At 47.8% G+C, this 21997-nt stretch overlaps 1 protein-coding gene across 1 annotated transcript in view; it reads right to left on the bottom strand.

Moving 5' to 3' along the window:
* FRAS1 (Fraser extracellular matrix complex subunit 1) overlaps positions 1-21997 on the bottom strand; it is a gene marked incomplete at its 5' end in the record, with an annotated part of 146622 nt that overhangs the window by 93212 nt on the left and 31413 nt on the right. The window contains 4 exons of the mRNA XM_084286307.1: positions 2574-2707; positions 3293-3452; positions 5290-5382; positions 8344-8451. Of these exons, the coding sequence (XP_084142433.1) occupies positions 2574-2707; positions 3293-3452; positions 5290-5382; positions 8344-8451 (495 nt within the window). The remainder of the gene's footprint in view (positions 1-2573; positions 2708-3292; positions 3453-5289; positions 5383-8343; positions 8452-21997) is intronic.

The raw sequence follows: 21997 nt of genomic DNA, 5'->3' as shown, positions 1-21997 counted from the left end.
AAACGTATATATGAAGTCATAGAGAAGCACACTGAAGTATGAGATGGAGGGATTTTTTTCTGGCACTGCTGTATTATTAGGCTCCGTGTGTGTGATTTATACTCCCCATCTCAGGAGTGCTGTACAGAGGCATTTTCTATGCTTTAGTTAAACTCATGCAGCCCAACTGACTGTGGAGTTGTAAAATTATGCTTAAAACTTAGAGTATTCTAACTTAATCTTTGTCATGACTGATTTAAATGATGTTGGGATAAGCTGGCACTTCACATCAATATAACAATTCCTTCAGGCCTCAAATTCCACCTGTTCAAAACGTGAAATCCCCCTGCTACAATGCCACGTACATGCAATGATTGGGAATGGGCACAGTACTGTTCACCAACACCTCCCTCCAGCCACATAGGACTTATTAAACCTTAGCAACCACAGGTTTGCCAGCAGAGTTAAAAGAACTCATTCATCGTGGGTTTTGTTGGGATAGCATAACGAAGGCCTTCTGTTTGGCTCTTCTTGGTGGCTTATCGGCCGGAGATAACTAGTGGCAAAGCTCCCTGCAGACAAGTACAGGCAGTGAGCTCAATCTGCCAGACATTCATTTTGCACTGGAAGCAAGAAGCGAGCTGGGTTGCACGTTCAGGGAGAACACATGCCCAGAAAGCATGTTCTTCACTCCTGACTTTTTTCATGTTGTCTTAGCACTGAGCTTAAAAGTTCGGGCTTGCCCTGCCCCACAAATCCTCTTCTCCTATGGTGGGACATACTCAGGTGCACACAGCAAGCATTTTTGAAGTTTCTCTCACTCAGCACTAAGGCACAACTTCTATCCCAACGATGCAAAATCAGTTTAATAACAGTCTCACCCTGTGGGGTGAAGTTATTTTTTCACTTTTGACAAGGAGTTGAGAAGGAAGAAAGGGAGAGGGATAAAAAACACATGCAAGAAAATGTTAGGCGTGATCGAGACCAGAACAGAACCCCCACACATTCTGTCAACGCTCCTTCCACTAGGCACGTTTCCTTGGCTGGAAACAACTGGAGCCCCATCAGAATTGGCTTTCTGCTACATTAACTTGTATGCTTTCAGCTGATTATTCTCAGATACATCACGGCAACAACACAGTAATTTCTGTTTCCACTAATTAAATCCTAATGATTAGCTGATTAAACATTAGTGCAATCAGTCAGCAGGCAACATCAGTCCATTTGGGGTGGGAAAGGGAGGAATGTAAAGCAGGCATAAATCTGTTTTAATGCACAGTACTTAGTCAACTAATAGTAATTGAATATCTCCAGACAAAGCAAAACAATTAGCATGCAGAGAAACAGGTGGGTTTTCCTTCTATCAAAAAAAAAAGTTAATTGCACAAACATCTGGTCCAGTAATAGTAATCTGGGTAAGCATCAATAGGAAAAAAAGGTTTATGACTACTGCTTTTTATTTTTTCCTTGGTGCTGTAAGGAAGTGCACTCAGCTGAAGCACACATTTGAAGGGAGCTTAACTTCTGGATTCAGCATTTAAGCGTGGCAATAGATAAAAACATTCGTGGGAAATGGCAGCCCCTATAAAACACAGTGAAGGTCAGAAGGAGGCACTCCCAGGGAGCCAGTTCCTACGTTTCCAAGAGGTTCTTAGCCTGGCATACTGTTGTAAGGGAGCACGCTGAGGTGCCCTAAAAGCCTGCTACAATGGGCTCAATGAAAAAGAAATCCAAAGAGCGTAACACGTCCTCAAGCACTTTCACTACGTAATATAATAAATGGAATTTAGAAAAAATCAAGGCAGTTTTATAGAGTGTATTGTGCTGTCTTTACTGACCACTGTGTTGGCACTGTGTATAATCCTGTGGTGTTTCAGTTGCTTTTATCATTGCCTAAGCGCTAAGAACTCATCATTTGTCCACAGCAAAGACCTCAGAGACAGAAATGTCCCAATTCTCTCATTTGGCCTAAAACAGAGAGTCACTATTTGAGCTTGGGTAAGTCATCTTACAGGTTTTAGTGGTTTTTTTAAGCACAAGCAGATGTAAGGAATAGTGCTCTAAGACTTCTGTTTCAGCTGAAATTGTCTTATTTCTAAGGGGAATTTTACCAGCATTTGACTTGTGAAATTTGACTGATGTTTTCAACTGTATTTCTACAGTTCTTGTAAAAAATAAAAGTCCAAAGCTGCAAGCCAAATACTAAAGTTTATGAAGATAAACTCCCGTTAAAATCTTGTGCTTTCATTCCTTCCCCCAGAGAAATAAAAACATTTTCTGATCCTTCCTACATCATTTTTTAATTATAAAACCAAAAGTGCAGTTTCTTTAGAGAGTATTTGTGCTCATTCAGCCAGCAAATGCGTGATAAGAGTAAATTGGTGGGGAAAGAATGTACAGGGGAGGAGATGGACAGCACATTTACACCGACAGATTATCCATCACTGCGCACACCAAAACTCCCTTTTTCAAATCTCCCACTTGTCACGCAGAAGATCTGCCCGCTAACTTGTACACCGGTGTGAGAAATGGATCTTGCCAAGGGAAGGAAGGCAGCCAGGAGCAGCGTCCCTGGAAGGCTGACCAGCCCTGACCTGGTTGCACAGCACAGGCTGGCAGGAAGCTGTGAAGCACTGCGTCGCGCCGTCCCTGCAGACACATTTGGAGCACTGACCGAGGCGCCAGTCCTCACCGTCCCGGAACAAGCGGCCATCAAAGTAGCAGGGCTCTAAGAGATAATAATAAAACATCGGGTCATTTTCTTTTTCAGTGTCCCTTAATCCCCTTCCATCACCCACAGTCAAAACACAGACTTTATGCAGCTCAGAATTCAAAGTTCTGTTCTGTCAAAGCAGAAAATAGAAGCAACAATTTCAACAGTTTCCAAGGGTTTTAGACTTGAGAATTAAGAGCTCTGGATGCACTTTGGCCACTGGATTTTAGCAAGAAGAGGTATCCAATAGCTCAGACATTTCTGGAACTTGCAGTCCAAGTCTGTAAGTGCCTGAAGTACCCTCCCTACATGGGAAATATCTGCATTCTTCTCCCTCAAACTGCAATAGCCATAATGAAGAGCTATTAGGCACATCTGCTCACTGCTGAAATCTTATCATTTGCTACTGGCCTGGGGGTGAAGCTGTTAAAAATGTAAACATGGTAGAAGAACAGAATGAGAATTAAGCGAAACACTTGACCCCGGTGTCTTCCCAACAGAATCGAATGCAAAAAGAAAAGCTTTCCCAATTTCCCAGCCAGGGAGATACTACTCGGGTCATTGCAGCCAGAGAGTGCCCTGCTCAGACGCGATACTCACCGCCAAGGCCCACACAGGTGGGACAGCAGGCTCCCTGAGCAGTGTACTGCAGCTCCCCTCTTCCACAAGCCAGGGCTGGGCAGCCCGTGCGGGTGCAGTTCACCTTCCCGTGGGCACAGGAGCACAGGACACATCCCGAGCTGGCCCACTGCGTGCCGTGCTGCAGCGCAGAACACAACCAAAGGCAGAGAAAATACCTCCATGAATCCAGCTGCCAACCAGACCTGTGAATACACCTCCTTTCTGAGCCCCCCCGTAATAGTATTTAGCTTCACTCTTCTGCCAGCCCAGTCAAGCTTTGTACATCGTAACCCTCACTTCTGGCAGCACTACCGGGGCAAAAAGTAGGTCAAAATTGGTGAAGTAGCAGCCCTGCAGACCAGCCTAAGCCCCAGAAGGGCAGAAGCATCCAGCAATAACCCCCTGCCTGTATCTCCTCTCCACTACAGCTTCTACAGGGTGGACTCTAAGTTTAGAGATGTTCTCTTTAGGAAAACATTCAGGAGATGCCCCAACACACACCTGACAACACTGAGCACCCCCTGCCCCATATACTTAAGCTCTTCACTACGAGTGAAATCTCATTAGCTTTGCTTATTCATTAATGCAGCAACAAAAACCTCTGCCCTGAGGCAGGGTGAGGAAAAACTGGCCCTAAGAAGAAAGATGTCAGCGTATTGTAATGCTCTCCAACAGGGAATGTTAATTTTTACAAAACACACAATATTAAATTAGGCAGGGAGAAAAAAGCTCTCGTTAGATAAAGGATACAGCTTTCCTTCGATGCAGCTTCCATCAGGGCCAGTGCTGCTAGCTAGACACATGCAGGATGAAGTCATAAGGCACTACGCTGGGCTAATGACAAAAGAGAAAACTTCTTCCTTCAGGCAATCCGTGCCAAACATCAGGACGAGACTTTGTACTGCCAAAAAACGTTGTGTGATGTTCCCCTCACACAGGAATTTGGGTGTGACATGTGGCATACATACAAATGTGCTGGCTGGGGTCCCCACGGGCATGCCTACTTGTTCTCCTGACTTGAGTCCCAAATGACAGACTTAAAAAGAGCCAAATGGTAAAAGCTGTATCTAGACTACAACAGAACAAAATGCAGCACCAGCAACAAGAAATACAGTGTAATATAACACATCATCACCCAAATCAGGGGCACAAAGAACTACGAGAAAAGGATGGGTGTGCTGAGTATTCCAGTCTTTGACTGGATTGCAACAGGTCCGTGCTGGTTGTGCCAGGTGCTGAAATAGTGTTCCGACTTCCATCTGAAACACAGACTGTAAGGTCCAGATACTCACATATATCTGGGCATTTCAGCATATTTCTTAAGATTTGGACCTGAAGTGCCTCTTATCAAACAAAAAGGTTTGTAAGAGACCAGACACAGAACTTGGGTTCACTGTCAAACAATTTTTTTTCTGTATGCCTATTGTTTAGCACAATTCATTAACTACTACCCACAAATCTTTATTTTTTTATTCTCTGTAGACACTTACTCTTATTGGTTTGGCCTTCCCGATCCCCTAGGTGAAACCACATGCTGCAAGCTGCTTCTTGAATAAGTTGGGATTACGAAATACATAAACCCAAGTTGCACGACAGTGATCAATCTTTATCAGCATACTTGGCTGCTAATAGAAAAGCCTTCCTTCAAGCTAGCTAATACACCAAGTTCAACATGTTTTCCTTCTCCTAACATAACTAATTTGTCTAAGTCATCCACAGAAACAGCAAAGGGAATGAACAAATGGGAAACTTTCTCCCGTTAAGCCAAGCAGGACACAATATTGCTCAGAGACACATCCCCTTCTTGCAAACCCTGCAGACCAAGCTCCTGTTTTATTACGTTATCTGATAGTAACAGAACACAGCCCAATAACCCATCCTTCATGTCGCCTAAGCATCCTTTGCTGTCATGAAACAGACTGAGAGCTGGAAACTGGGAAGAGTTTCCCTGCTGAGGAACGTGACAGAGCACTCACACTGTGGATCTGTCCTTCATGCTGGCAAAATCCTTCGGCTCTTGAGGCACAATCAGGGCAGCACTTGTTGGGGGCTATTTGAAGCACTTCTCCCTGAAAAGATCCAAGAATCCAATAAGCCATGCATGTAAAACAGAGTTCCAGATGAAGTGAAAGATATGGGGCCTGGCTGGACCCAATGCTCTCAGTTTAAAGAGGAAATACATTACTAGAGAAGACCCCTCATTGAGAGCCATCACATCATTTTGTGGTATTTGACATTCTGCCTTTAAAACAACAGGAGCAGAACTTACACTCCTAACAGTACAATTGGAAAATCCCCAGCAGGACTAGTTTTCAGATCAGAACAAAGAATAATAACTGGAAAGCACTTATCCAAGACAACAAATAGGATTATTCACCGACTGTTCTCTGAGAAACGTGGCGTAACCATAATTTTTTCAATAGACAGAAGTTTTCTAAATGTACAGAATGGATCTCAGGCTAACATTTTGCCATGCTGGAAGCTCAGCTGGCAGGCAGATCGACTAGGCATCCATCACCTGAACTTCTCTGGCTTACTAAGCACCACTCTTTTTATTAACACCATCTGAAAATGAACTGCAAACTACTGAGCACTTCCACGTCCAGCACAGCCCAGTGACACTGCTGCCACTCTGCTTTGCAAGCTTCAGGGGCTTAGCAAGCTGGCTGCCGGCTGCCCCCTGTTCAGCAGCAGGGAAAGAGATGATGCTGATGGAAGCAACTCATTGAACAAAGGGAACAACACATCAGTGAAGGCATCAGCCAGCATGAGGAAAGATCTTGGCTTCCTGTCCTTGAAACATTTCCACGGACTCTCCAAAGCAACGCTTTCATGTTCCTCCCAGCTGCACATTAAACCTTACTGAGCCACGGTGTCTGTCACTGATGGCAGCAGCATCTGAGGGCCCTGACACCGCCTTAGAGGTACTGCAGATCACAGCATTTTTCTCCCACAGCTAATAAAAAAAAAATCAAAGCAGCAGACAAGTCTACTGATGTGAGCACAGCAGCTGGAGAGGAAGAAAGCAAAACCAGAAACTAGAGAAGGTTCAGAAAGAGAACTGCAGAAATTTTTTTACCAATAAGACTGCCTCCTTCAAAATACTGCCAAAGTGTTTCCCAGGGCACAATCTCCATCATTCTTTCCCCAAGGTTAAGGCCACCCTTTAAGGGATTGCTTGTGCTCAGGAGGGATTCATTGTTTGCTTTGTTTTAACGAAAAACGAAGGCTGTGCAATGCCTCAAATTGTCTTACTTGTTACCTCCTCAGCTGTTTGATAAACACGAGCAGAATGATTTGAAATGTCCCAAGTTTTCACTGTTTTCTAAAAGAAACATTTGGATTTTTCTAACTGAGAAAAGTTTCTTAGTTCAAGATTTCCTTCAATGCCGTATCTCTAGGAGGTGGAACACAAAATTAAATACTTCATTTACCTTAAACCATTAACCATATTCAGCTGTGATCCTGGTGAGGGGAAACTGTTCTGGGTTGTTGGGGTGGTTTGGGTTCACAAAATGGAAATCGTTTTTGCTGCTTTTACGTCTGTTTGGAACATTCATTCTTTCAGCCTGCCCATGCGCAAAGAAGGTCGTACCCCCAGCAGAAGGCTGTACCTACACGTGTGTAGAACTCCACTTGGGTGTGCTCTTTGGAAATTTCCTTTTTTGTTTGTTTGTGGTTTTTTTTTGTTGTTGTTGTTGTTGGTTTTTTTGTATTACGCCTCGTTACAATATGAGCATAAATCTCATAATAAGCAGATAAGAAATAAACCACGGAGAGGGATGGCGATTTCTGACCTTGTTGATCAGTGGCCAGAATTTTCAAGGGTGATCAAGACTTCTGAGGGTTGATCCAATTCTTCTCCCGATTTAAGAGGCCAGACCTTTACCTAAGACTTAAAATTCTTCATCTTTAAGCTTACCAATATCGAGGAGTCTCAGAGATTCATTTCACACTGTAAATCAATTTCCCATTATCAGCACTACAGTTCCTACCTTTTCATTCATCTGTGTTGTTGTTTTTTTTTAAATGAACATCATCCTCTCTAGCCCACTCATTATTACCATGACAGCTTTCTTCTTTTTATTTCTCTGTTCTTTAGCAGAAAAATTCTTAAAACGTCAGTCTTGCCTTGATCACCACACAGTGATAATAATGGGGGAAAACAGTAAGGATGAAAATTATTTCCCCGTTAACGCTGTCATATTGAAAAACATTTCAACTAGGTTCGTAAAGCAATGCAATTATTATATTGGCAGTGCCTCTTTAAAACACTAATTTTTATTGTCATTCATGCGTGCTACCCCAGCCATCCAGATGCTAATGCAACACCAATTCCATGGCCAATTAGCTACAACCATTAATGAAGGCTCAGACAGAGGCAGATAAACAGGAGACAATGAAAGCTCAACAAGCAGCACAGGGCGCAAGAAGAGGGAAGACAATCTCAGCTCTGTTGTTGCTCATCAGAGTGGAAAGCGTCCGTCTGCCTGGGTGACAGCGACCCAGCTCGGCGTTCAAATGAAGGTGAGTGGAAGCTGGGCTCCTGCCGGGGGGTCCGAGCCCGCTTCAGGGGCTCCCTGCAGGGACCAGACCACCCCAAGCCTCTGGCTGGAGCGTGGTGATGCAGACAAAAGCTTCGCAGGCTGGATTTGCCTTCCATCGGGCTGTCCTCGATGAGGAGTGAACATGCACAAAGGCTGAGCCTGACCCTGCGCAGTCACACACACCCTGGGAGGGAAAGCATGATTTCACTGCTCCCTCTTGCTTCCCCTAAACCCTGCTGGGAATCAGATCCTCAGGCTCAAGGGAAGCTGCATGGAGGCAGCTGAGCACGAGTTGGATGCAGAAGTCCGATTGCCCCCGCCATACCTTTATGTGTAACACCCCGTGTGTGTGCCCACGTGAACATTTTAACATACAACTGTGCCAGGAGCTGAAAGCAGAAGGCTGGGAGCTCCAGAGTGAGCTGGCAGTGCTCCTACCAGCCAGAAGAGATCAGCTGGCAGCAGGATGGCTGCAGCCCTTACCTTCTGGAAGTCACACTGGGGGTGTCTGCAGACTGTAGGCTCACAGGTGATGACATTAGTACGGCAGCGGCACTCTTGGCACGAATCTGGCTTCCAAATGGTGTTATTCTGCAAACAAACATAGAGTTTTAAGTTAGACCCTCACTGCAGAAGGTGTGCATTACTTTCGGTGACAGCACAAGGCTCACGTAGCTCAAAACAGACGGGCTGGCAGAGTAAAGTCCGCAGTGGGCCACCCTCTCTCCTGCACGCTTATCAGTCACAACTTTGGTACCCGAGGTACCGGCCCCATGCTGCCACCAGGCTGTCATCAGCCCCCTCAGGCCCTTGCCCAGCTGTGTTGGCGCTTGCCAGACTTCTCCTCCCCTCCCATCAGTCTCTCCAAGGCCTGAGCAGCCTCTCGGGACTCGTTACTTCTGCTGAGAGGCTCGGAAAGCAAAGCTCGCCTTCCCCGTTCTCCTGAACGCTGGCTGCCAGCTCTCCTGACACCGCACGGCAACGCCAGCAGCCCACGTCTGCCTGCTCCTGCTTTCCTGTGAAAATGAGCCTGATGAAGAAGAAAACCTGCCTTGAGAGCCGGAGAAGCTTCCAGCATGCCCCGCGCCAGCTTTGGCAGAGAAAGGGGCTGCGGCTGGATTTGTGACAGAGGGAAAACAGCAGCACATCCTGGCACCGCCTCGGAGAGAGTGGGCTCCCTGCTGGCACGTGGGGCTCTCTGCTAGAGGAGACCACAGCTCCCGAGGCAGAAGGCTGAAGGCTGGCACCCTGGGCACCTCCAGAGCTGGCTGCAGAGAAGCAGAGCAGAATGACGTGCAGGCAGGGGCTCTGCTGGGCCTCCTCCCTCCTAGGCAGCAGTGGGTATCCCAGGGGAGGCAGGCAGCTGGGCCAGGTATTTCTGGCAAGGTTCAGCCTAGCAGAGCAGTGGAAGTCAGTCAGTGAGCACAACGGGAGGATCTCCCCGCCAGGAGTGCCGTGCCTTGCTACGGACAGCCAGCTGCTGGCATTCACATCGCTCTCAGGCCTCCTCAAAAGGTAATGACGATGGAAAAGAGCCCCTCGATCCTGCAGTGAGAAGGAGAGAAGCGAGGGCAGGAGCCTCTCTTCCACTTACCATCAGCAAGCCTTGAAGTTCCACGGCTAAATTTGCCTGTTCTTACTTACGGAGTCTCAGTGCCTCAGTAAGACATCTCCCAAAAGCAAGGGTTTGCTGTCGGGATGCTTACGGGGTAACCCACAGGGTGAGAGCTTTGCTGCCTTGGTTTCAGAGAGCTCTCCTCTTGCCTGCACTCAGCTCCTCCATGCCAGACACCCTTTCTCCAGCAGTTTACAAAAGCAGCTGGTAGCTACACACGAGGTATTACCAATGATGTGCTCTATCCGTATTTTATTACCTGCTTTTAAAAGCCTTAAGAAAACAGAAAGGGGAAGATCGGTTTCCTATACGAACAGCTCTTTTACGTTAGACAGCCCCTGTGTGCGTATCACACGATGCTCCCAAATGCTCCCAAAGGAACAGGGTGAGGAATTTTGGGAGATGCTCTGCTGAGGAAGGCGGCAGCACTCTCCCCAGGCACAGCAAGGATGGCAGCAAGCGTGCAGCCCCTCGGGGCAGGCTATCCACAGGCAGAGAGGAGGTTGGTTCTGCTCGGGTGATACAGCCGGGTGTCTCCTCCCCTAACGCAGCTGGGGCTGTAGGGCAGCCATCTAGAAGCCAGCTCTGCCAGCAGACTTACAGCACAGCTACAGAATAAATTCAGGTTAAGCTATGGACGTGCAAAACTCGGGCTAGCACACGCTGTGGTTAACTCTTCCAGCTCACTTTAGCAAACCCTCACCACGCTCAGATCCCCTTTAACACGACGATCACACTCATGACCCCTAACATCTTCCCACTGGCAAAAAGTGGCATTTAATCACCAAACGCGTGCAACAGACCGATGGATTTATCCATGCTCATTTGCTTCCAGCTGGAGGGGGAATCCGAGAACGGTGGGTGGCGAGGGAGAACATCTGTGCACGGAGGATGCCAGCGTTGAGAAGCAGTTTGCATTTCAGAACTGGCAGCTCGCTGCGGGGTGAGGCTGCTGGCACGCCACGGGGCTGGTGCTGGCCACAGGGGGAGGAAAGGGGGAGAGCAGGGGGAGCACCTCGTCACCTGGGGTGCACGTACCGCTGCTCACAAGGGGCAGCTGGGGCTCCAAGCCTTCACCCTGTAGCCTCTCGGTTTTCCTTTAAAAAAATAAGTAGTATTTCTGTGGAGGAACGGTGGCCAAAGGACTCATATGGCAAGTGATCAGCGTGGAGCCAGCCTTACACACAGTGAGATGCAAATGCTCAGGTTTCTGCTAAAAACAACTTATTCCTCTGACCTCTCCCTCCCTCATTTTCTATTGTTTCTATATTGCAATAGATTTCTATCTCTCTATTTCTACCCAGCAGGCTGGGTCTCCCTGGGGGCTCAATCAGCTTTTTCCCAAACCCACCGCAGGGGAGAACCTGAACTGGACCCTGGGGTACCCAGTACACGCCTGCAGCCACCCGCAGGTGTCAGTGACTTCCACTTGCTGGTGGCAGACCTACACCTGCACATCACCGCAGGGTTTTCAGGAATTTGGAGAACTACTGCCTGATTTTCCAGATATGAGCCTTCCCAGCAGCTCACAGATCTCACCGTTCAACGCTCAGCTTCGGATTGCTGGCTGCGGAGCACCAGACCTGAAATCAAATCTGAAAACCTGACTGCTGGCGACAATCCTCTGTGGGGAGGCAGGGGGTGTAATGCTACCAAATGTCTGAACGTTGCACCCATGGCAAACTGAGCACAACGCCACGTCCCAGCTACGAGCCACGTGAGGTGCAAGCCATGGCATCCTCTGGGATGGTTCAGAAGAGCAAGACGCCTCCTTCATATACTTCAATACAGAGAGGAGCTGGGAGGTTACTGCAAAGGTTGCTTTTGGGTGCTGGGGCTGGGTACTGACTGTTTTAGGACCACGTTTGAAGCTATTTTAACACGCTCCCTGCACACACCCAAGGGTGTTGCTAACAGCTGCTAATGCAGAGAAGCATAACACGATTTATTGGTGCCTACGCACAACTCTCCTGACCTGCAGACGCAGACTGTAACCTTCCACTGCCAGTATTCCCATTATTCTTTGTTTTTTTTCCCATTTCAAACATGCCTCGATGGTTAAGACGACCAAAGAGGGGCCAGCAACTTGTGTACGTTCTCCCCATTTTTGCCCCCAGCTAACCACGAGCGCCTGGCGAGCCCAGCCTGGATAATGTGCTCCGAGGGACACAAAGAAACTGGGAAGTTCCTAGATATTATCCACTTACAACAGGCAGCAAAACTTCATTCTGCAGACACTTACAGAAGAGCTGTAAATCCACGTTACATCTTCTCTAAGGCACCGAGCCTCAGTGGATAAAGGATGTGCTACAACTTCAGCACCACATCCCTATCCTGTTAGGAGTGTGCTTTTATCAGCGACAATTTAAGGGGCTTTTTCCTTACAAGTGCTAATATAATTAACAGTATAAATAATGAAACACTGTGCACAGAACACTTTGAAGATGGAAAGCGCTCCTTAAGCGCCGAGCAGTGCCATTAGGATTAATTAATTCTCTGGCTTTCCCTACATCAAAAGAAGAAGGGATCCCGACTCAGGCGGCCTTTCCACGCCAGGCTGCAAGGAGAGGGATGCGCGCTACCGGCTCGCTGTGCACAGCAGGGAGCACAACACGAGGTGTGCTCCCACGCCTCTAGAGCTGCAGGCACCCGGACACAACACAAATCAAACCCCGAGGCACTGGAGCACAGCACGAGCCCTCGGTGGCTTCGGAGAATACTGATGAGGAGAAAAAGGCTGGAGGGAAAGCCAAACAGCTGCACACGGAGGGAAGACTGAGAAGAGAGGGTGTCTCTTCCGAGAAGAGGGGGTAGGAGAAGCCATCAGCCTGGGCGAAGAGAGCAGCAGGTATCAGATGTCTCGGAGGAGGAATCCTGGGCTGCTTTGTTGAAACCTTGGGCAGAGCCCGGAGCAATTACACTTGTGGTAACAATTACCAGCATCAGCCACCAGCTGCCAAGTGAGGAGGCTTGGCAGCTCCATAATGCTGCTTTCATTTCTCATTTCCACTCCAATTAGCTGACAATGCCGGGCAATTGGCAGAAGAAACCCAGCCGGGGTGGATCCGTGAACGGAGCGATGAGGAGATGAAAGCAGCTCAGGCACATAAAGGATTCCTGGTGCCCGGTGAGGCTTAGACTTTGTGTTTTACCCTGTGTAACAGGCAGCAGTTGCCAATGCTGAGTGTGTTTGCAAATCTGGTACCTGATCATGTATAAAACCCCCTCACAATGGTCTTGCAGTGGGCTTATTACAGCATGCTCCTAGGGAGGAGGACGTGGACATGGCTTGGTCTCTAGAACCAAAAGGCAATTTGGCTGATCTCACTGAAGATCCCACTGCACCCCTAGGAGAGAACAGAGCAGTGAAGGCAGAGCCCACAGCTGGATTATCAACACGGCAGCAGGAGCACAAAGCTTCAGGAACTGGGACCTCTTTTCCCCTTCTCCCACTCAGGGAGTTCAAAAGCTACGCATTAAAGCAAGGCACTGTTTCCAAACACGGTTTCTACACCTTGTGGTCGAGGGTTACGTCTTTTACCAGATGCCCTGGCCTTCTAAAGATCAAGAGCCTACAAATACAACTTCCCAACAATCCCAAGTAGCTTCAGAGACAGGAGGAGGATGGAGCAGGTATTCTTCTATCACCCAGGTGCTGCTGCAGGCTCCATCCCGTCTTTCCTATGGACACAAAAGCTGTCACTTAGCTCTCAAGCCAACCGAATTCCCCGTGACCAAACAGCGTACGTGCATTAAAGCAAATTTTGTAAGTCGTCAGCTCTAATCATGATTTACATCTTTGTTCAGACCAACAAGCCAATTGTTTTTCTGCAGCAGTGCTCCTATGCAAAGGTTAATGCATTCTGATTGCTAACCATTACAGTATATTCATCCGCAGTCAAACACAGCCTTTATAACAAATACTGTGTATTTTTCCTCCCGTCTGGCAGAAACACTGCCGCCTTATTAATAATCACTTACCTGACTGAAGTTTACCCCACTTTTACTCTGATCCTTACACATTCATTCCCTGTTATCATCAATTCACGGCCGTACTTCTAAAATGACAAGTTAACAGCAGTGCTATTTCTAAAATGCTCTCTCTGAGTTCAACGATTTCCTCGGCGTTGAGGATGTAAGAAAAATAATTTTAGGGGAACTTTTTGCTTCTAAAAGCATTTAATCAGAAGTAACAGATGCATCCCACTGAGTTTTTAAGAACTGGTGGATCTCGGCCCAGATTTTAATGCTGAAAGGTATTTTTCCCCTGTGCTTTTTAACAGCCCAAGCCAGACAGGTGAGAACACGAAGCCAGACACTTGTGTTTCTTCCAAAAATGCCCTCCATGCAGTTCACAGTTCAGAGGCTTCCTAAGCCAGAAGTCGTGCTGCTGCATTTAACCACGCTTACGGCTTTCTCCCCTGTGCATTTGGCCACTCTCCCCTTGAATCCAGGCAAACTTTAAGCATCGACATTTCACAGCAAGGCTTTAGTGCTTAACCGCACAGGGAGCCAAAACAGCACCTCCCTGGTGGAGGGGCACAGCCTGCACCGAGCTGCTGTGAAGCTGGGGCAAAAACAGGGGTCAAGCAAATAAGTGACAGGATGATGCACTGGATCCTCGCAGACAGCAGGCATTTTCCCAGGACGGCAGCTGAGAATAGCTATGGGCAGGTAGGGAGCAACAAGGGGAATGAAGAGGAAAGCCTGGAAGACTCACACTGCAGTCCTACTTCTGCAGGTGGCTCCGGAGCTCTCAGGCAAGATCTTTCTCTCCACCCTTCCCATCCCGTGTCTATGCCCTATTTCCAGGTGCTTGGAGCAGTCTTTCTTATCCCTTCTCCAGCATTTGGCACTGCGTGCCCTGATCTCAAGGCCTGGAAAGGAGCCGGTGCCACGGTGTCTGAACCGGCCCAGCACAGAACTGGCAGTGCTGCCGATCCTTGCCTGCCCCCGGGGATGCCATGGGGCCCTGAACAAACCCCTCGCACACACACCTTCACCGCAGAGAGCTCGGAAAAGGCCCGTGGAGATACGACCACTAAGCAAGAAAGGCTTTTTCCATTTACTTTCCTCTTCTGCAACCTTTTTCCACGCCCAGTTGGGCGTTAGGTTTGATGAAGCACATGCCCCAGCAATTCTGCCCAGCATCCAGAAAAACATCTGGGCTCCTCCTGTTGTGGTTCCCCCTCCTCCTCTACTCCATATTTCTTAGCCTGCTGCCTGACAAATTTGGGACATCCTCCTACAGATGAGTTCTGAATGGATACCAAACCCAGAATATTGGATTGGGAAAAAAAAAAAAAGAGGTAAAGGACTGATTGAACCTAAGCTTGATCAGAGCTTTCATTACAGCATTTATTCGGGTATGATGGCTACCTCAGGAGCAGCAGAAGTCACATTCTCTGGCATATGTGCACAGCACAGGTGCACCTAAAGGCAAAGCGCAGCTTTACCTGTCCAAAAGCACGGAGGAGGTTTTATTCTACCCCCTAAAAATGCTGCTGCTTGTCTGAGAGCTGAACGCTGAAGGCCACAGAACCGCAGTCAGCTACTGCGCACAAAACCGCAACTCGCACAGAAAGGAAAAAAATCCCACGTTTGGAAATGGGCATTAAACCTCCTTAATCCAGTGCAGATATCACCAGAGATTCCGCACAGAGCACAGCCTTCCTATACTCTAGGAAACACTGCTGGCCTTTGGAGCACTTTTTTTTTTTAATGTTTTCAAAGGGAGGACTCTGTAGACCCAACAAAGCTGTGTCAAACGACGAAGTGATACTGCTGGCAGGATGCATAATTTCACATCCATCCTGTCGTGCTGCTGAAATGCAGGTGGTGCTGGGCCACATGCTGCAGTGTGAGCTGTACCTAGGCACGGCAGAATGAACGAGATAGAAGGATAAAAGGCTAAGCCTTTTATCCCATTTCTAACAAAAAAAACCATCAGGGTACAAAAATCGTTGCAGCTCAGCCAGCTGATTCAGCAGAGGAAGAAAATATCCTTCAGTAAAAGTCACCTGCAATCGGCCCTCGAAGTCCTGTACTGGGTATTTATTAATCTCCTGTACAGGAGATTAATAAACCACTTCTCTCTTTCCTTGAAAGGGGGCAGGGGACCCCCGCGACAGTCCTACAGCGCCATGGATCTGCCAACAGAGGTTTGGTTGCTGAACACAAGTGATTGGGGAAGGCCTGTAGGAAAAAGAGATTCCTTAGGCAGCCTTCATGTCCTCTCGGATTGTTTCAAGAGCCCCTGGTTCACCGGGAGCTGCCAAGGTTTAACGAGGTGGTAATTTTATGACTAAAGAAATTGAAATTAATGGCAGCAAAAGGTATGTAGCAGCGAACACCTAGGCTCCGTGGTGCCTATTGCTACCAATGATTAAACTAACTGACTTCAGCACGCAGAAGCTGCAGGCTCAGAAACAAAATCAGGCTTAAAATACCCTAAAAAAGGCAAAGATGATGTAAGTATTTGCGTGCTTCTTATAAGAAGGAAAGGGGTCTCTGTGCTAAGAGAGGCTAGTTTTGCAATGCTTCACACCACCCGTCCTTTGCCTCATTTCCTTTGTTTCATGCCAGGCTTTCTGCAGAGCAGTGTTTGGTGTTCCTCCACACCACTGCCCCGTGTCTTCACGGAAAAGCCCTGTCTGTTGCCAGCTCTGTGGAGGTCCAAGGGATGCACCAACAGCAGCTGTGCGATGAGCTGCTTGCTAGCTCCCTCGCACAGATACGGCCTGCACGAAAACCAGACCCCAAACCCACCGACTGGCACCTGCTAAAGCTGGGACTGAGGTGGAGGAAGGGCTGGAGATTTCTGGAAGGGAACACCGGGGTGGATGTGGGTGCTGTCTTACGGCACGTTGCTATCAGCACTCTCCACACACGCCGGGGAACCAGCAGCTCCTCCAGCAGTGCGTTTTTTTCTTACTGTTTGATTTAGGGATTATATCTGTCCAGTCGCTATCTGCATTATCAGCACATTCAACCGCCTGGAGAGCGTGCAGAAAAGCGTAACACGCAACCCATTTCACCTTGAGATATGCCAGAACTGGCTTCCTTCCCTGGCCGACTTATAAAAAACAAATCAGGTAGTGCTGAATATATATACGCATTAAAAATAAATAGAAAAAAAAATAAAAAGCCAACTCCCACTGTAATTTGAGATTGCAACTCCTGGCACAATTATCACTGGAAAGGAAGGGAAGACACAAAGAAAACTTTTCCTGTGCTTCTCCTTCTGCCTCTGTACCACAAAAGCACACACACCACCTAAAGGAAAAATCACATGTGCTATAACTGCAGCTCCAACTATTCCAGACGCTCCTTTGGCACTGGGGTGGTGAACGATTGCCGGGACAGATGAAGAGTGACAGGTCCTCTTACAGCACGGGAGGAAGGAAAGAAGAAGCTGTTGAGTTGAGCAGCATCATCCCTACCGTTCACCAGGTCACACGTGCCTGAGAATCATGATTCCTTGCAGTGACAGCTGAGTGCACCCCACGTGAAACAAGCTGCGGAGAGTTACAGTCAGTTACCTCTGGTTCGACAAGCAGAAATTCCATGGGTATAAGGCTACCCCGTCATTTGGTTGTCTTCATTTCTTCCACATACCCTCTGCTAATAGGAGGTTTTCCTGCTGAACCATAATGACAGGCAACCAGGCCCTGCTTGGGGAATTAACACGTTTTATTTCTCCATAGACTCTTTCCTTTTTCATAAATTACTCACTTTTCATGAACTTTTCTTTCTCTATTGCACCATGAATTAACAGGAGCACAGCCTCACACTCATGGCTGGTTGGAGCTAGAGAGAAAGCTGACCTCTGGGTGGCAAACTGCCGCCAGCAGTGGCAGCCTGAAAACAAACAAGATGCCTCTTACCCTCACGGACACCACTGCCGAGCACAAACTCTTTCATTCAGGCTAATATTAACCCGAAGTGAACCAGCTGGTTTTCAAGGAGGGCACGTTCAGCAGCAGAGAAGACACGACAGGCTCACAAGTCGGCAAGAAGCAGCTGAAGATGGGAGACGGTGAAGGCAAAATAGAAGAGGGGTGGGGAATGACAAAGATATCCTTAAAGAACTAAGAAGCAGAAGCAATACTACTGGTACTTTGTACGTGGCTTTAGATCAAATACCAACAGCACTGACAAGACCCTGCCAGGTCTATGTCCTCAGCTTCGGGCTGGCACCAGGAAAAGCAACGAGGGTTCAAGAGGAGGAGCACAGGCAAAAAGTTGTTCAGGATGCCTGCAAGGGATCAGTTTTGACAGCAGAGGGAAGAAATACTGACAGTCAGCTGAACCACGAGCCATTGCTTTTTGGGGAGGCAGGGACAAGAACCAGTCCTGTAAGGCGCTGAAGCCCTTAGCTCACGAGTCAGCTAAGGCAGAAGCAAAAATCAGGTCAGAGTTGGTGTTTGCAGGAGAAGCACCGTCGTGGCAACGAGCATGACTGGTTATTAGCCAGAAATAAATCACATTATGCATTGGTAAGCGGCAGCATTCAGCGAGAAGTGAATTGCAGATGTCTTTGGGCTCGTGCTGGAACGATTTGTTTTGCTTTTGTTATTCAGAAGCACTGCACAAAAGGCCATGGCAAAAAAAAATATTTCTTTAAAGTTAAAGCCCTATAATCCCACCTAAAGTACACTTATTTTTTCAATGCATAAGAATGAGTAACGCCACGATTCTGCGAATCGCTCTTCCCATATATCATGCCAGGCATATCAGGAGCTGCTCTGGCAATAAACACAATCAGTACTGCGCACATCTCCCCAGTTTGCTCACTTTACTACAGGTTTTCTGCTACTGAAAAGCCAATTTTACAAAACTTGACTGTCCAGAAGCGAAGCAAGCTAAGGGACAAAGATTACCATAACCTCCAAGGCTCATGCACATGAATTTTTCTCTCTTGCTCTCTTCTCAGTGCTTAAGATCTTGCTCAGAATAAATCTGCAGTAAAAGCCAAGGAACAGTTTATAGGGTGACCGGAGCAGTCAGGGTAAGAAAGAGCACAGGCATAAACACTTATTTAGACTCCTGAAAACAGACCAGGTGGTCCCTAAATCCCTTTGATGTTCACAGTTTGAAGAAGGGGCGGTTCTAGACCGAATCACTTCATTCCTTCAGCATAGTGCTGTCTTAATCTAGAGGAGCTGTTCTGCGGAGTATTTAGCAGGGGCAAAACCTTTGCATCCTTCCAGTACAGGCTGCAGCAAATGCATCTCCCCTCCATCCTCAAGTGTGCAAGACTGGGCTGAACATCATTGAAAATAACACCTGAAAATTTGGTTTCGTTAAACTTCTAGAAGCATTTTAATGCTGTTTCCTGAATAAGCTTCAATGAACGCTCGCTAATGTGCTTTTTCAAAGCGCATCTCTTGGGTAGAGGAAGCCCCAGGCTTCAATGTCCACATGCGTTCGGGGTCGAGAGACTACCAAAAGCTTTCACCACATCACTCTCGGCGCTGCCGGGGATATTCGCCAGCCTGAGGACCGCTCGCTGACACGGTGTGAGCTAATTCTTGTCGTGCTACTTCACGCTTGGCTAGGAGTAATTGCTGCCTCATTACAAATTTAATAATGACACTGTGATATGGGATCACTCTGCAATTTCCTTCTCTTCCAGTTTTTCTTTTTTCTTCTTCTTCTTCGAGAAGATATGAAACACCAACTGCTACAGAACTCCATTGATTTTAATTAATTTTTCTCCCCTCAAAAAAAAAAATAATAGCCCATTTGTCAAGGTTTTGCTCAGGTAGCGCTTACAGAGCTTTGGAAACATCTCCACAATGCTTTTAACCCCTGGTTCCTGCAGGACCCTGAAAAGGTTTCTAGTTCTCCTTCACCTGCGTCTACTCTGAGCAAGCGCACTGCCTGCCTGTACCCTTAAGGATGCACCGCTTCCCACGGGAACAAAGAGATTTAGGAAAAGGTGCACCAGAAAGCCTCTTTCAGGCCCTTTCCACCCAATGGGTTAGGAACAACAAGCGCAGCATTTCCCGTTTTGCTCTCACCTTACCCCCTCTAGGGAGAGCTGGATCTGAAATCCACCTTGTACCTCTATCCCAGGCAACTCCAGGCTGTAAAAGGGGCCCAAAGCAGAACAGCGATCACACTCACCCTCTTCTCGCTGCCAAAATGACAGCCTGCTGAGCACAGGCTGTGGGAGGGGGATGCTTCACTGCCGTCTCTTCCAAGCACATGCATGTGTAACACCATTTCAAGAGTCACAAGAAAAACTAAGCTTATTCCCACAGCCTCAGCATTGCATTCACCTTGCCATGACTCAGAATAAAAACTCTGGAAGTTTTGATTCACCCCAACACGCATCAAAAAATGATCTGCATTTACTTTGTCCCTCTTTCCAGCTTCCACCCAGCAGTAAGTGATACCCAGCGGGTGGATGTGGCATCGTTCCTTTGTAATCTGGGGACAATTATTTTCTGGAAGCTCTTAAATACTCTCTGAACAAAGCGCACCATGGAGACCACTCTCACTACAGTGAGAGGTTCCTCAGACACGCAGCGATGTCTGGAGAGATTATTTCACACCCTCACCTCCCCACCTTCCTCTCACCTGTTTTGCACTGTGCCATAAATGTAGCTGATGTAATCAGCAGCCTGCAGGCTCCCCAGAGCTATGGGAATCCCACATTCTCTGGAAGGGGAGAAACAAAGCCCTGCCACACCAGTAAGTGCTGATTTGAAGACCCAAGCCTGCTGGACTGAACAATGTCAAAACAAAAACTTACTCCAGGTTTCACTAAGGTGCACTGTAAAGGCAAAATAAGAAAGCACAGGCGAGAATGCGCAGAGCCCTAGAAGGAAAGAAACATATAATCAATGACCTCTACTATCACGAGGCACCTGGAAGCACATGCTGGGGACTGCAATTAAGACAGGCGAAGTGCTGCAGGGACAGCACAGGGCACGTGCGGATGCAGCGCTGCTCAAGCCCCTGGTACTGTGAAGGGAATAGCTGATGGGACTCCGGGGAGGAAGCCACACGATATTTATGATGATAGGGTTAGCTCAGGAGAAATAACTCTGTTTTACTGCAAATATCAGAGACAAGGAAGAAGACAAACTATCCTCTCCAGCACTGCTCTTCCACTCCTCTGCGCTGCAGGACTTTCAAGGAGGTCTGTGCACAACAGCGCGAGGGGGTTTCCAACCTGCTGCAAACACCGGCAGGCACCAGCTACCTCGTACAGGTGTAAGGACACGAGCTGTCCCTATAAACAGTCTCCCTCCTGAGCAGAACTCTCAGGGTTGCCATCTTTTGCCCAAGTCCAAGGAACTTTGCTTCTCTTGAGCTGCCCAGAGTAATCGGAGAGACTGTGGAAAGTGTATCCCAAGTCACAAGTTGTGCCTGATGCTTCCTCGTTGGATCCCTGAGGAAGGTTGTCTGAGGCTTTGGAGAGAAAGTGCCGTAACACAGGCACGGCCAGGCAGCCTGTTCTTCACTGGCTTGGGGCCATTAAGCATTTCAGTGCTCTGTTCTATGCTGCAGTAAATACTGTGCTTTAAATCCACCTGATAGGTGTTTAAGTCCTGTTGTTAATCTTACTTTCAGGTTCTGGGACCCAAAGTACAGGTTTATGGGTTTATTCCACAAGCTGGGAAAGCCTGAAAGAAGCTTCCATAGCTGCAACCCTCACCAACTGCTGAGCAGCAGCCTAAACATGAACATTCCTGTGTAGGGCACCCATATATGCGGTGTCCTTGCCATCATCTCCTTGCCAGAGTCCAAGCAAGCCGGAAAGCTGGAAAAAAACACAACTCACCACATCATACCTGAGAGTTGGATTTATGTTCAGTGCCTAGGGCTGCATACAACACAAGTTTGGAACCAGCAGGGTTTGGCATGAACGCTACGTGCACATCTGACAGCGTGGACTCACCACCTTCACCTCAGGAACATCTCCTATCTGCAGGAATGCCTGGTGCTCCTCGCACAAGCTCTGAAGTACTGAGCAGAGGTAGAGCAGTGAGACATGAGTGGAGAGCGGCTGCATTATCACCTTCCAGGACAAACATGTTAAAATAGCAGCTACAGCAAGTGGGAATTGCGCCTGTGAAGCCTGAAGGCAGCCATCTAGCATCTTCCCCCTGAAAAAAACACACCAGGCAGCTTCAAACCGGGAGAAGCTGCTCAAAATACAAAGGGTTACAAAAGCAAACCTGCCCACTAAAAATTCTTCAGCTTCCCCTCACCTTCAAAGGGACATCAGGCTTTTTGAAGCCTGCAAAGCGCAGCGTGTGGCTGAGGGAGGACGCCTGCCTGCAACACCACTTCTTGCAGTCGATGAAAGATGCCCAAGGAGGGCCTCGAGGAAGCCGGGGCTCTCCCTTCAAAAGCAGGCTGCACAGGGGAAAAGCCAAGTGCTCCACGCTCCTCTCCCCATCCCTTGCCAACCCTCATCAGGCTGAGATACTGAGGCAGCCAAGCCACCCTGTGCTTGAAAATGGAGATACAAACCTGCTCCTTGTCCCATTATTACTCTGCAGA

This window comes from Netta rufina (genome assembly GCF_964035555.1).
Source record: "Netta rufina genome assembly, chromosome: 4".
Lineage (NCBI taxonomy): Eukaryota > Metazoa > Chordata > Aves > Anseriformes > Anatidae > Netta > Netta rufina.
This window is presented reverse-complemented; position numbering and strand designations above follow the sequence as displayed.